At 36.3% G+C, this 12,810-nt stretch overlaps 1 protein-coding gene across 3 annotated transcripts in view; it reads left to right on the top strand.

The window, feature by feature from the left end:
- Window positions 1–12,810, top strand: part of LRRC9 (leucine rich repeat containing 9) — a 119,205-nt gene that overhangs the window by 36,900 nt on the left and 69,495 nt on the right. For all 3 annotated transcript variants that reach the window (XM_076003995.1, XM_012785674.3, XM_012785676.3), the window contains one exon: window positions 11,204–11,336. In XM_076003995.1, coding sequence (XP_075860110.1) covers window positions 11,204–11,336 — 133 coding nt within the window. The remainder of the gene's footprint in view (window positions 1–11,203; window positions 11,337–12,810) is intronic.

The following is a 12,810-nucleotide window of genomic DNA, read 5'->3' as shown; positions in this document are numbered from 1 at the left end:
TAATGGGTATAGAGTTTCAGTTTGTAATAATGCAAAAGTTCTCATGATGGATAGTGGTAATGACTGTACAACAATGTGAATGAACCTAATGTCACTGAATTGTATGTTTAAAAATGGTTAAAAGGGTAAATATTATCATATGTCCACTTTAACACAATAAAATAAATCACCAAAAAACATTCCACCACTCCTTGAAGAATGGATTAGAGGGAGTAGGAGCAGATGATGGAGGCACTAGTAGGGGAGCTACTGCAGCAGCTCAGGCATAGTTGTCGATAGGTTTGACAGGATAGTGGTGGTGAGAAAACCTTCATTGTACTTTCTGGAAGAGAAGAGCGAAGTGAGGAATTCAGAGTTTTAGAAGGCAGAGTGAAGTGCTCACTTTCAGTCCAGAGAACAGTGAACCATTGTGGGCTTGGAGAATAGGGGAAAGATGTGTGTTTTCTACCTACCACACACTGTGCTGAGTACTTCATCTCCTGCATCTCCTAAAAGAGATGAACTGTCTCCCTTAATCTTACCAATAGCTCTCTGTGCTCCTCAGTCCTATAAAGTGGCCACTATCCACATGTGACTGTTGAGCATTTAAAATGTGTAAATTGGGTGTGCTAAAATTTTTAAATAAACAACAGTTTTCTTAAGACTTACAATGGAAAAAGATGATAATTTCTTGTATTTATTACATGTGGGATGATAGTATTTTTAATAGATTAAACAAAATATATCAATAAAATTTACTAAAAAGTTCTTGGACGACTGCCTGGCACATAGAAAGTTTTTGATATTTTATCATTATTGTCTGAAACAGTTGCTGCTATAGATTGTTCTCTCCTTTCTGAAACTCTCCTTTGGCATCCATCATATTACATTATCGTTATCCTCTTATTTTTCTGATTTTCCTATCTTTGTTTCCTTTTCGCTCCTCTTCTTGCCTCTAAACATGAAAATACCATCACGTGTACTGATCTGCCCTTCTTTATCCACAAACCATCAATTACTCTCATTGTTAAGATCCTATGAACAGAAATGGGAGAAACATTCCTATGTAGCATGTAAAAGATCAGATGACTAGACTTCTATGCTATGATGTGCACACAATGAGTAAAGATAAATATTTATGTTCTGCATTGTTTCAAGATGGGCTTCAATTTAAAATACCCTTTTGTAGGTGGTTTAGGAGATAGTTTTGGCTTAGGTTGACAGACTTTGTAAGGGGGAGTGGCTGGAGTGGAAAAGAAGAAACTATTTGACTGGAAAACATATCTGAGATTAATGATAGAAAGGGCTCTTTCTATCATTTCAGGATGAAGTGCTCAATAAGGGTGGGAGAGTACAGATTCTTCACTAAATCTGCTCACATGGCTTGGGTTCATGCCCTACCAAATATTCTCTCTTTTTTTTCTGTATTTCATAATATTACAGGGGTACAGTGTTTTGGTTACATGAATTGCTTTTGTACAATTTAAGTCAAAGTTGTAAGTGTGCTGATCACTCAGATAGTGTACATTGTACCTGTTAGGTATGATTTCACCCATCCCTCCTCACCCCCCACCTGCTTGATTACCTTTGAGTTGTTGCTGTGATTCCATATGAGTGCTAATCCATTAGTTCCAATTTATTGGTGAGTACATATGGTATTTGTCTTTTCTTTCCTGTGATACTTTACTTAGGAGAATGGTCTACAGTTCCATCCAGATTGTTACAAAAGGTATTAATTCATCACTTTTTTAATGGCTGGGTAGTACTCCATGGTATATATATACCACATTTTGTTAATCCACTAATGAATTGATGAGTTGTTGCACTTGGGTTGTTTCCATATCTTTGCGATTGTGAATTATGCTGCAATAAACATTCAAATACAAGTATCTTTTTTATAACATGTCTTTTCCTTTGGGTAAATATTCAGAAGTGGGATTGCTAGATCAAATGATAGGTCTATTTTTAGTTCTTTGAGATATCTCCATACTACTTTCCATAGAGATTGTACTACTTTGCAGTCCCACCAAGAGTGTGTAAGTGTTCCTTTCTCTCCTCATTCACACCAGCATCCATTGTTTTGGGATTTTTTGATAAAAGCCATTCTCACTGAGGTTAGGTGATACATCATTGTGGTTTTGATTTGCATTTCCTTGATAATTAGAGATGTTGAGTATTTTTTGATATGTTTATTGTCCTTTATCTTCTTTTGAGAAGTTTCTATTCATGTCTTTTGCCCACTTTTAATGAGATTGTTTGATTTTTAATTCCTGATTTGCTTGAGTGCTTTGTAGATTCTAGTTATTAGCCATTTATCAAATGTATAGCATGCAAACATTTTCTCCTATTCTATAGGTTGTCTATTTACTCTATTGATTATTTCCTGTGCAGAAGTTTTTTAATTTGATCAAGTCCAATTTATTAATTTTTGTTGTTGCTGTGATTGCCTTTGGGGTCTTCTTCATAAATTCTTTGCCTAGGCCAATGTCTATAAGAGTTTTGCCAACATTTTCTTCTAGAATTTTTATAGTTTTGTATCTTAGGTTTTAATCTGTTATCTATCTTGACTTAATTTTCATGAGTGGTGACAGGAAAGGATCTTGTTTCAATCTTCTACTTGTTGCTGTCCAATTTTTCCAGCATCATTTATTGAATAGGGAATCTTTTCCTCAGTGTATATTGTTGTCTGCTTTGTCAAAGATCAGATGGTGATATGAGGATGGTTTTATATCTGGGTTCTCTGTTCTGATCCATTGGCCTGTCTCTATTTTTGTGCCAATACAATGCTGTTTTGGTTACTGTAGCCTTGTAGTATAACTTGAAGTCTGGTACAGTGATGCCTCCTGATTTGTTCCTTTTGCTTAAGGTTGTTTTGGCTATTCAGGCTTTTTTCTGGTTCCATGTGAAGTGTAGAATTATTTTAACTAGAGCTGTGAAAAATGATATTGATATTTTAGTGGGGATTACATTGAACTGTAAATCACTTTGGGTAGTATAGACATTTTAACGATGTTGATTCTCTGGATACATGAACATGATATGTTTTTCCATTTGTTTATACCCTCTGTGATTCCCTACTCAGTGATTCTTAGTTCTCCTTGTAGAATTCTGTCACCTCCTTGGTTAAATACATTCCTCAGTGTTTTATTTTCTTTGTAGCTATTGTGAAAGGTATTGAGTCTTTGATTTGATTCTAAGCTTGACTATTGTTGGTATATAGAAATGCTACTGATTTGTGTACATTGATATTGTAATCAGAGACTTTGCTGTATTTATTTATCAATTCCAGGAGGCTCTTGACAGAATCTTTGGGATTTTCTAGATATGTGATTATATCTTCAGCACAGAGCAATAGTTTGACCTCTTCTTTCCCCATTTGGATAACCTTGATTTCCTTCTCTTGCCTGATTGCTCTGGCTAGGACTTCTAACACTATGTTGAATAAAATGGTGACAGTGGGCAACCTTGTCTAGGTTCAGTTTTAAGTCGGAATGCTTTCAACTTTTCCCTGTTCAGTATGATGTTGGCTGTGGGTTCATCATATATGGCTTTTATAATTTTGAGATATGTTCCATGTATGCCTATTTTGTTAGGAGTTCTTATCATGAATGGGTGCTGGATTTTGTCAAATGCTTTTTCTGTATCTGGTCTGTGCTTTTGCTTCTGTTTATGTGGTAGATAACATTCTTGATTTACATTTGTTAAACCATCCTTTCATCTCTGGGATAAAGCCCACTTGGTTGTGGTGGATTATATTTTTGATGTGCTGCTGAATTTGGTGTGCTAGAATTTTACTGAGAATTTTTACATTTATATTCATAAGGGATATTGGTCTGTAGTTTTCTTTTCTTTTTCTTTTTCTTTCTTTTCTTTTTTTTTTTTTTTTTTTTTTTTTTTGTCATTGTATCCTTTCCTGGCTTTGATATCAAGGTGATACTGGTTTCATAGAATGAGTTGGAGAGGATTCCTTACTTCTCAATGTTATGAAATAATTTCTGTAGTATGGGTACCAATTCTTCTTTGTAGGTCTGATAAAATTTAGCTGTGAAACCATCTGGTCCAGGAATATTTTGTTGGAAAAATTTTTTATTGCTGCTTCAATTCTGTTGCTCATTATTGGACTGTTTATGAGTTCTCTTTCTTCCTGATTGAGCTTTGGGAGGTTATAGGTTTCCAAGAACTTGTCCATTTCTTCAGTGTTTTTGAGTTTATATACAGAGATTTTTACAGTATTCAGAGATATTTTGTATTTCTGCATTATCAGTTGTAACATCTCCTTTTTCTCATTTCTGATTGAGCTTATTTGGGTCCTTTCTTTTCTGTTTCTGGTTAAGCTAGTGAGAGGTCTACCAATTTTGTTTATTTTTTCAAAGAACCAACTTTTCATTTCATTAAGCTCTATAATTCTTTTGTTATCAATTTCATTTAGTTCTGCTCTGACCTTATTTATTTCTTTTCTTTTGCTGGGTTTGGGATTAGTTGTTCTTCCTTCTCTATTTGTTGAGATGACTCATTATATTATTGATTTGTGATCTTTCTGTCTTTCTGATGTAGGCATTTAAGGCTATGAATTTTCCTCTTAGGACTGTTTTTGCTGAATCCCACAGATTTTGGTTACTTGTATCCCCTTTATCATTTGGTTTGAGTAATCTTTTGATTTTCATTTTAATTTCCTTCTTGACCTAATAATCATTCAGCAGTAGGTTGTTTAATTTCCATGACTTTGTGTAGAATTGAGTCTTACTCATGGAATTGATTTCTAGCTTTATTCCACTACAGTCTGAGAAGAGACATGGTATGATTTTGATTTTTAAAAATTTGTTGAGACATATTTTGTGCCCTAAGATGTGATCAATCTTAGATAATGTTCCATATGCCGATGAGAAAAACGTATATTCAGTAGTTTTCAGGTAAAGTGTTCTGTAAGGTCCATATGTTCTAGAGTCCCATTTAAGTCCAGTCTTCATTTATTTTCTGCTTGCACGATCTTTCTAGTTCTGTCAGTGGGGTGTTGAAGTCACTGACTGTTATGATGCTGCTACTTGTCACTTTGTTTAGATCTGGTAGTGTTTGTTTATGAATCTGAATACACCTGTGTTCAGTGCATAAATATTTAGGGTTGTTGTGTCTTGTTGGATTGCTTCTTTTACCACTATATAATGACTGTCTTTGTCTTTCTTTACTATTGTCGATTTGAAGTCTATGTTATGTGATACGAGAATGGCTACATAAGCTATATTTTGATTTCCATTTGCATGGAATATTTTTTCCATCCCTTCACCTCGAGTCTGAATGAGTCCTTGTGAGTCCTTGTGTATTTCCTAGAGATAGCAGATACTTGGCTTATATTTTTATCCATTCAGCTAGCCCATTTCTCTTGAGTGAGGAATTCAAGCCACTCATGTTTATTGAAAGCATTGATAAGGGGTGTGGATTTCTGTTCATCCTATTGAATAGAACTTTATTTCTTTGTTTTACCTCTTCAACCATTATGTTATATATGCTCTGAGCTTTAGCGTTTGGGTAATTTTACACTGGTGGGTGTCCATTGTGCTAATTGATGTATAATGCAGATATGAGTACTTCCTGTAGGGCAGGTTTGGTCTTGACAGAGCCTGTCAGTGTTTGCTTGTCTGAGAAAGTCTTTGTTTCTTCTTCATATAAGAAACCTAGTGTTGCAGGATACAAAATTCTAGGGTGGCCATTATTCTGTTTGAGAAGAATGAAAATGGGGCCCCAATCCTTTCTGGCTTGTAAGGTCTCAGTTGAGAAGTCTACTGTTAGCCTGATGGGTTTTCCTTTGTAAGTTACCTGATGTTTTTGTCTTACAGCTTGCAGCAGTTCCTCCTTTGTGTTAACTTTGGCCAGTCTGATGACTATGTGTCATGGTGATTGTGTCTTTGTGGTGAATTTTCCAAGGGTTCGGTGGGCTTCTTGTACCCAGATATCTAAATTTCAACCAAGACCATGGAAGTTTTCTTCAATTATTTCCTCAAATAGGTTTTGTGTATTTTCTTCTTCACCCTCAGGGATGCCTATAATTCTTATGTTAGGCCTCTTTACATATCCCATGTTTCTTGTAGGCTTTGTTCATTCCTCTTATTTCTCAATTCTCTTTGACAGACTTGTTTAATTCAAAGGTGTTATCTCAAACTCTGAGATTCTTTCTTTTGCCCGATCTAGTCTATTCTTAAAATTTCTCACTGTATTTTGTATTTCCTTGAATGAATTTTTCATTGCCATAAGTTCTATTTGCTTTTTAAAAATAATTTTATTTTTTTAGTTAATTTTTCATTCATTTCCTGTAATGTTCCTGTGGTTTCTTTGTGTTTGGTTTCCATTTTCTCTAATATTTCATTGAGATTCCTTATAATTAATATTTGGAATTCTTTATCAGTCATTGCAATATTTTTGTTTTGGTTGGTATCCATTGGTAAGGAGTTATTGTTTTCTTTTGGGTGTGTCCTTTGCTCTTATTTTTCATATTTCCAGAGTTCTTTCCATGATTCTTTCTCATCTGGCCTCTCAATCAAGACCTGGGGATACCAGGAGTGGCTTGTGGGCCTATCTCTAGGTCCCCAAAGATCAATCCCTGACCATGGCAGGGAGAGGATTGCTGGTCCCGTGTTGCCTATGGTGTGTTCAAGTAGGTTTGATGAACCTCCTCTGACCTTCTGTCTTCACCTCTTCTCAGCAATGCTTGGGTTGGGTCCCCCAGCTTAATCTCAGAGATGGTGGGTGGTACTTGTGAGTACAAATCAGCCACACCTTTTTTTCTTGAGTTGGAAAGCACTATGCTGAGCTATAGAGTTGTTCCCCCATCATTGGTTGATGTTTGTGTAGAATAACCAGTGACCAGGGTGTCCTTTTTTGCCCATGGTAAGCTCTGGTCCCCCTGGTGGGCCACACAAGTGCCCCAAGCTTTAGGAGGGACCCTGTAGCTCCCAGGGGGTTGCTTGATCTCTACTCCAACTGAAGTTGGGGGAGGGAAAAAGCAGGTCCGCAGGTTGTGGCTAGATTGTGAGAGCTTAAAAGGCTTTACAAAGCCTCCAGTTGCTCAGCAGTTGCTTTTCCATCTGCTAGGAGGAGCCACAGGAATGAGCTTCAGGATAAGCTCTCCAAACTTGGAAGGCTGTTCCTGAGGGAGGGGCCTAAACATTTGCATGCTAAGGCCCTGGGCCTTGCTCTTTCTGTCCTTGCCCACTAGCACAGTTTCTCTGCAGGGAGGAGTGAGTGCCCTCCCAAATTACTACTCCCTGGAACCCTACTGTACACTAGTATCAGATCAGTCCACATGAGTTCTCTCCACTGGAGTCCAGCTCTCTAACTTACCCCTAGTCCATATGCCTGACCCACTAGCCTTCATTCATCTCCACATAACACTGGCAGGCAGGAGTTTCCCCAGTTGTGCACCCCTGTTCCACCACAAGTCCCCAAAGGGAGAGTAGTGGGCCCCTCTATCTGCAGGGACCTCAGCCTGGGGCATGCTTCTGCCAGAGAGAAGCAGCCGCTCATGAGCTTCTTGATTCAAGCAACTCTCATGGTTGCAATTAGTCGGGTAGTGGCTGTGGCTACCAGTCAGCCTGAGCTCAAATTACTTTCTCGGATGCCAGGTGCAGAGGAAGAAGTGCCTAGGTGTAACAAAGCTGGTTTCTGGTCTCTTGTGGCACTCCTGTAGGGTGTCCCTTATGGATGCTCAAATTCCTGGGGCTTGCTGGTTCACCCCGCTGTTGCTAATTAGCCACTGTGCCTGGGCTCATGGAGGGTGGAAAAGCTTTCAATATACTTTGTGTCCTGCTATTCACAGAAGGCACATAGTTGGGGGAGGGGAATCCCCTTACCTTTTCACTCTGCACTGAGCCTCTCTGAGTTTGATCTGCACCACTATCTTCTCCTCTCCACCCTCTTCTTTCCGAGCTTTGCAGCTTTTGTCTATGGGGTCCCCAGTCATCTTTATCAATTCTCTCTGTGATCCACACCTGTGCTGCAACTCTTCTCTACTCTCCTCAGTCCAATATCCTACCTTCTAGCTGGGATGGTCTGACAAGCAGTGTCTCTAGTTGGTCATCTTGACTCACTCCTCCAGATATTCTTTTTGATAACCAAGGACTTGGTCAATAGCCCCCAGAGGAGTTATCTTTGATTTATTTTTGGATTTCTTCAAAATATATCCTCAGCCAGTTCATCTCATGACTTCTAATCTGACATCCACCACTACTACTCCTGGTTAATCTGTCTTGTCTTCTTATACAACACATCTACAACCAGCCTTTAATCTTTTGCCCATAAGTAACTCTCTCCTGGTCTTATTTCATGATCTATACTAACAATACTGTTATTTCCTCCACTGACCAGGCTTAAAGCCTTAAAATTATGTTCAATTCTTTCCTTTTCCATTATTTCTACATCTAATCATTAACCATTTCTAGTAATTCTTCCTTTATCAAATCAATGTATTCTTCCCTTCCTTCCTTATTCCCATTTCCTGCCACCACTTTAAACCTTAGAACATCCCTTCTTAATTTTGCCATTAGTTTCCCAACAGGCAACCTGACCTTTGGTCATGGTCTCTAATCCTTCTACCTTTCATAGTACAGATAAATTAATCTTCCTTAAAACATTTTCATAGTGCACATTGTACTCTGCCCATAATGAGAAACCTTCAATAGCTCCCCATTACTTATATTAACAATGATGAAATCTACATTCCTCTGTCTGGTGTTTAAGGCCTCTTATAGCCCTCACAAACTAGCTTCAAACTAACTCCCTGTTACCAAATACACCAAATGTCCCAACTGAAGTATGTATTACACTTGTGATTCTGCTAAGCACAACTCAATGCCATGTCGTGTCTCCCTTTGATGAAATGCTGTTTTCTTTTTCCCTGTGGCAAAGTTACTCATCATTCAAGTCTCAGCTCAAAGACCCGTTTCCTGAATTCTCAAACAATAACCTATTACCTAGTTTGCAGGTTAATCAAAAAAGTCAATTAAAATGGAGAACTGTAAACAAATGATTTAATTAACAAATCGTCTAATATATTTTAAAACGTAAATTTACATTTGTCAATCTTCTATGTAAGACCAAAAGCTTTGACTATGAAATTGGAATTCTAAGTAGTCGTTCTTATATTACCCACAACCATCTTTCACATTCGTTTTGGTTCCCTTAAAGTTGAGCACACCACTTAAAAATTCTCACAGAGCAACTTGAGTGTAAGAATCCATCTATCTAGTTTATCTGCCATTCCAAACTTTTGCATTTGCCTTGCCTAAACATACTTTGGCAGAAGTTTTTAATGATTAGCTTCTTTGAATTTTACCCAATTCTCTACTTAGTTTCAAAGAAACAACTCTCCTTCTATTTCATTGCTTTATGTAATATGCATAATTTGTATAACAAGTACAACTGACATAAACGAGTATGGGAATGAAATTAACTGACTCTTGGTAAGCATACAACACAACTAGATAGAAGTATATCCATGTTTTAAAAGTATAGTCTTATCCTTAAACTGCCACCATATTGTCTGTTATAGAGAGAAAAGAAAATACTATTAATAGTTAATCCTGCACATGGTTAAGTGTAAGTGCTAATCAGTTGAGAATTGTTATTATAGCACCTTAGTTATATTGAAATGTAATCACTTGTGCATATTTCCCTACTAGCCCTTAAGGGTGGGGACTTTGTTAATAGAGTAGATTCTTAGTAAAAATCTAGTGAATGAATGGATGGAGAGATGGATGGATGGCAATCACACCTATTTCTATACCTTTATGAGGTTTTCTCCTCTTAAAAAATTATTTATTTTTAAATTTTTGATTGTTTGAATTATGCCCAATCTTCAAGGCCTAGTCATGACCCCATTACCTCTATAAACTCTTTCCCAATCATTTCAATTAAAAAACATATCTTATTTGACACATCTTATGATGTCTTGTGTCTTTAATTATTGAGTACAGTTTCTATCTTCATCTCCCTTAATTGAGGACCAAGACCATAGACTCGCAATGCCATCCCACATGGGTTATAATTCTAATGGATATTTAGTGAAGTTCATTGGAAGTCTGAGGAGGTTACTGGGATGTGGAATTTGTATCATGTGAGCCACATTTGAATGTAGTCATCCCTCAATATCTATGTTGGTTCCAGAACTCCCATGGATACCAAAATCTGCAGATGCTCAATTCCCTTATATAAAGTGATATAGTGTTTGCATATAACCTATATACATTCTCCTTTATATTTTAAATCAACTCTTGACTACTTATAATATAATGTAAATGCTATGGAAATATCTGTTATACTATATTGTTTTATATTTGTATTATTTTTATTGTTATGGGGTTTTTTTTCCCTAAATATTTTCAACCTGCAATTGGTTGAATCCAGGGATATGGGAACTGCAGATATGGAGGTCTGGCTATATTTATTTTTTAAATACTTTGGATTATCAGTTTCAATAATAAAAAATATATAGGTAATTCAGCATTTACAGAAAAGATATAATTCTAAATAATTTGGCTATTTATATTAAACTAGTGATAATTTCAAAACTCTCAGATTATGACAAAGACAAGTAGACCTTAGTTCCAATTATGACTTTGCCAGTTCTGTCCATGGACAGATCATATATTCTCTCTTAGATCTAGTTTTCTTACTACTAAAAATAGAGATTTTTGCTTGATTTTTTTTAGAGCTGCTTTCAGAAAAAGTAATATGAATATTACGATATAACACTTTCAAGAAATAGAGTCACAATGCAAAGTAAGATTTCCATGCATTACCACAATAAGAAATGTTTTGTTTCTGGAAAATAGTGTACATTATTGAACAAAAAATGATATAAATAAAATCCTTTCCTGATGTAGTATCTCATTCCCACGGAATTGTCTTTTTGTTTGAAGTTAGCAAGATTACTAGTGGAAGACTCGTTGACAGTTCCTGCATCATGCAGTGTTGTCAGTCTTGACTTTGGCTGTTTTTCCAAGAACAAATTTTGTCCTGTATCATTTTTTACAAACCTATTTGCATATGAATTTAAGATATATAAATGGCTTTGCAGAATTAAGTTGTACTTGGAGGTTATCTACTTCTTGTCAGTGAGTCTGGCCTGTAGATTTTTTCCCGCAGACACATAAACATAAAATAACAAACAATCTGTATTGAAGTTGAAATACTGTCAATTTTGTAAAAATATCCAGACTTTGTTTTATCTTTGCAGCTGCCTCTCAAAAAAGAAGCTGTTATTCTTGCTAACAGCCTAAGTATGTGTGAGTGTCCCAGAATTGAATTTCTACAGCAAAAGCACAAGGATGAGAAGAAAAATTCTCTTGAGCATGAACTCTTCAGACATGGTAATACAAAGATCCAGTGTTTTGAACTTTAAGTCTTCAGATTCATTAATTATTTTCATATATTTTTTTTTTTTTTTTTTTTTTTTTGAGACAGAGTCTCACTTTGTTGCCCAGGCTAGAGTGAGTGCCATGGCGTCAGCCTAGCTCACAGCAACCTCAAACTCCTGGGCTCGAGTGATCCTTCTGCCTCAGCCTCCCGGGTAGCTGGGACTACAGGCATGCGCCACCATGCCCGGCTAATTTTTTATATATATATCAGTTGGCCAATTAATTTCTTTCTATTTATAGTAGAGACGGGGTCTCGCTCTTGCTCAGGCTGGTTTCGAACTCCTGACCTTGAGCAATCCGCCCGCCTCGGCCTCCCAAGAGCTAGGATTACAGGCGTGAGCCACAGCGCCCGGCCTCATATTATTTTTGATACATGGTTTTTCAACCCAAGAGATGTTTTTCAAACCATTTAACTTCATATTTACCAACATAGTAATACATGGTTTTCTCACCATTAATTTAGCAACACTGTCAATAAACTGAATGATTGCTGTGTCAGCATTAGTAGGAAGAGACTAATTTGTTATTCAGATATTAAATCTAACTTATATATACTTCACAGTCTACTTTTGTTCATTATATTGTGTCATAAAAATAAACTCAACATATATATACACACATATATGTTACACACACCAAATTTACAGGAAGGAGAAAAGAGAACTTGACCCATATATGCAATAATCATATGACACTCTATAAAAAGTACACTTTATTTGTCCTGAGTCATCACAGTGTAAGATGATAAGAAAACTTGGTTATAATTTAAAATCTGCTAAAGACAAATTGTGAAATGTATGGATTGCTTTATAAGTTGTCTTATAGAAGATACATTTTGGTATTTTAATTTATTCATAATTAACAGTCCTTTATTTGTACCTCGAATATATATAAATATAAGTACATGAACCAATTTATAGGACACTTCTGGGAGATATTCCCTGGTACCCACAGATTGGAGAAAAAGACCAACTCATCACGTCCCCTTGCCTCGCTATTTTCCATTGTTCTACAAGTATTTATTGAATGCTTATTGTATGTTAGGCATTGGTAAGTGATAGGGATACAGTCTGTCTAAACTAGACAGTTTCTCCTTTATGGTGCTTGCAAATATTAATAATCACATAAATAAATGTAAAATTACAATGATCATAAGAACTGTAAATATAAAGTATTAACACACAGTACCAAAGAATGTATAATATGGAAAACAGATCAGGTCAGGGAGTAAGGGACACCTATTCTTTGGTCTCAACCATCCAACCTACTGAAGCAAATAGTCGAAAATTTGGTTAACATAATTCTATAACAATGACATTCTGGGTCTCAAGACTATAACTCTGCTAGGATGATTCATGCTGAACTAAACTATATGTGTTTTAAGTCTTTCATTCAGTTAATGATAATCAGAAAATTAAGCAGATTA

This window comes from Microcebus murinus, chromosome 6 (genome assembly GCF_040939455.1).
Source record: "Microcebus murinus isolate Inina chromosome 6, M.murinus_Inina_mat1.0, whole genome shotgun sequence".
In the NCBI taxonomy this organism is placed as follows: domain Eukaryota; kingdom Metazoa; phylum Chordata; class Mammalia; order Primates; family Cheirogaleidae; genus Microcebus; species Microcebus murinus.
Note: the sequence above shows the minus strand (reverse complement) of the source record. Positions and strands in the feature narration are given on the sequence as shown.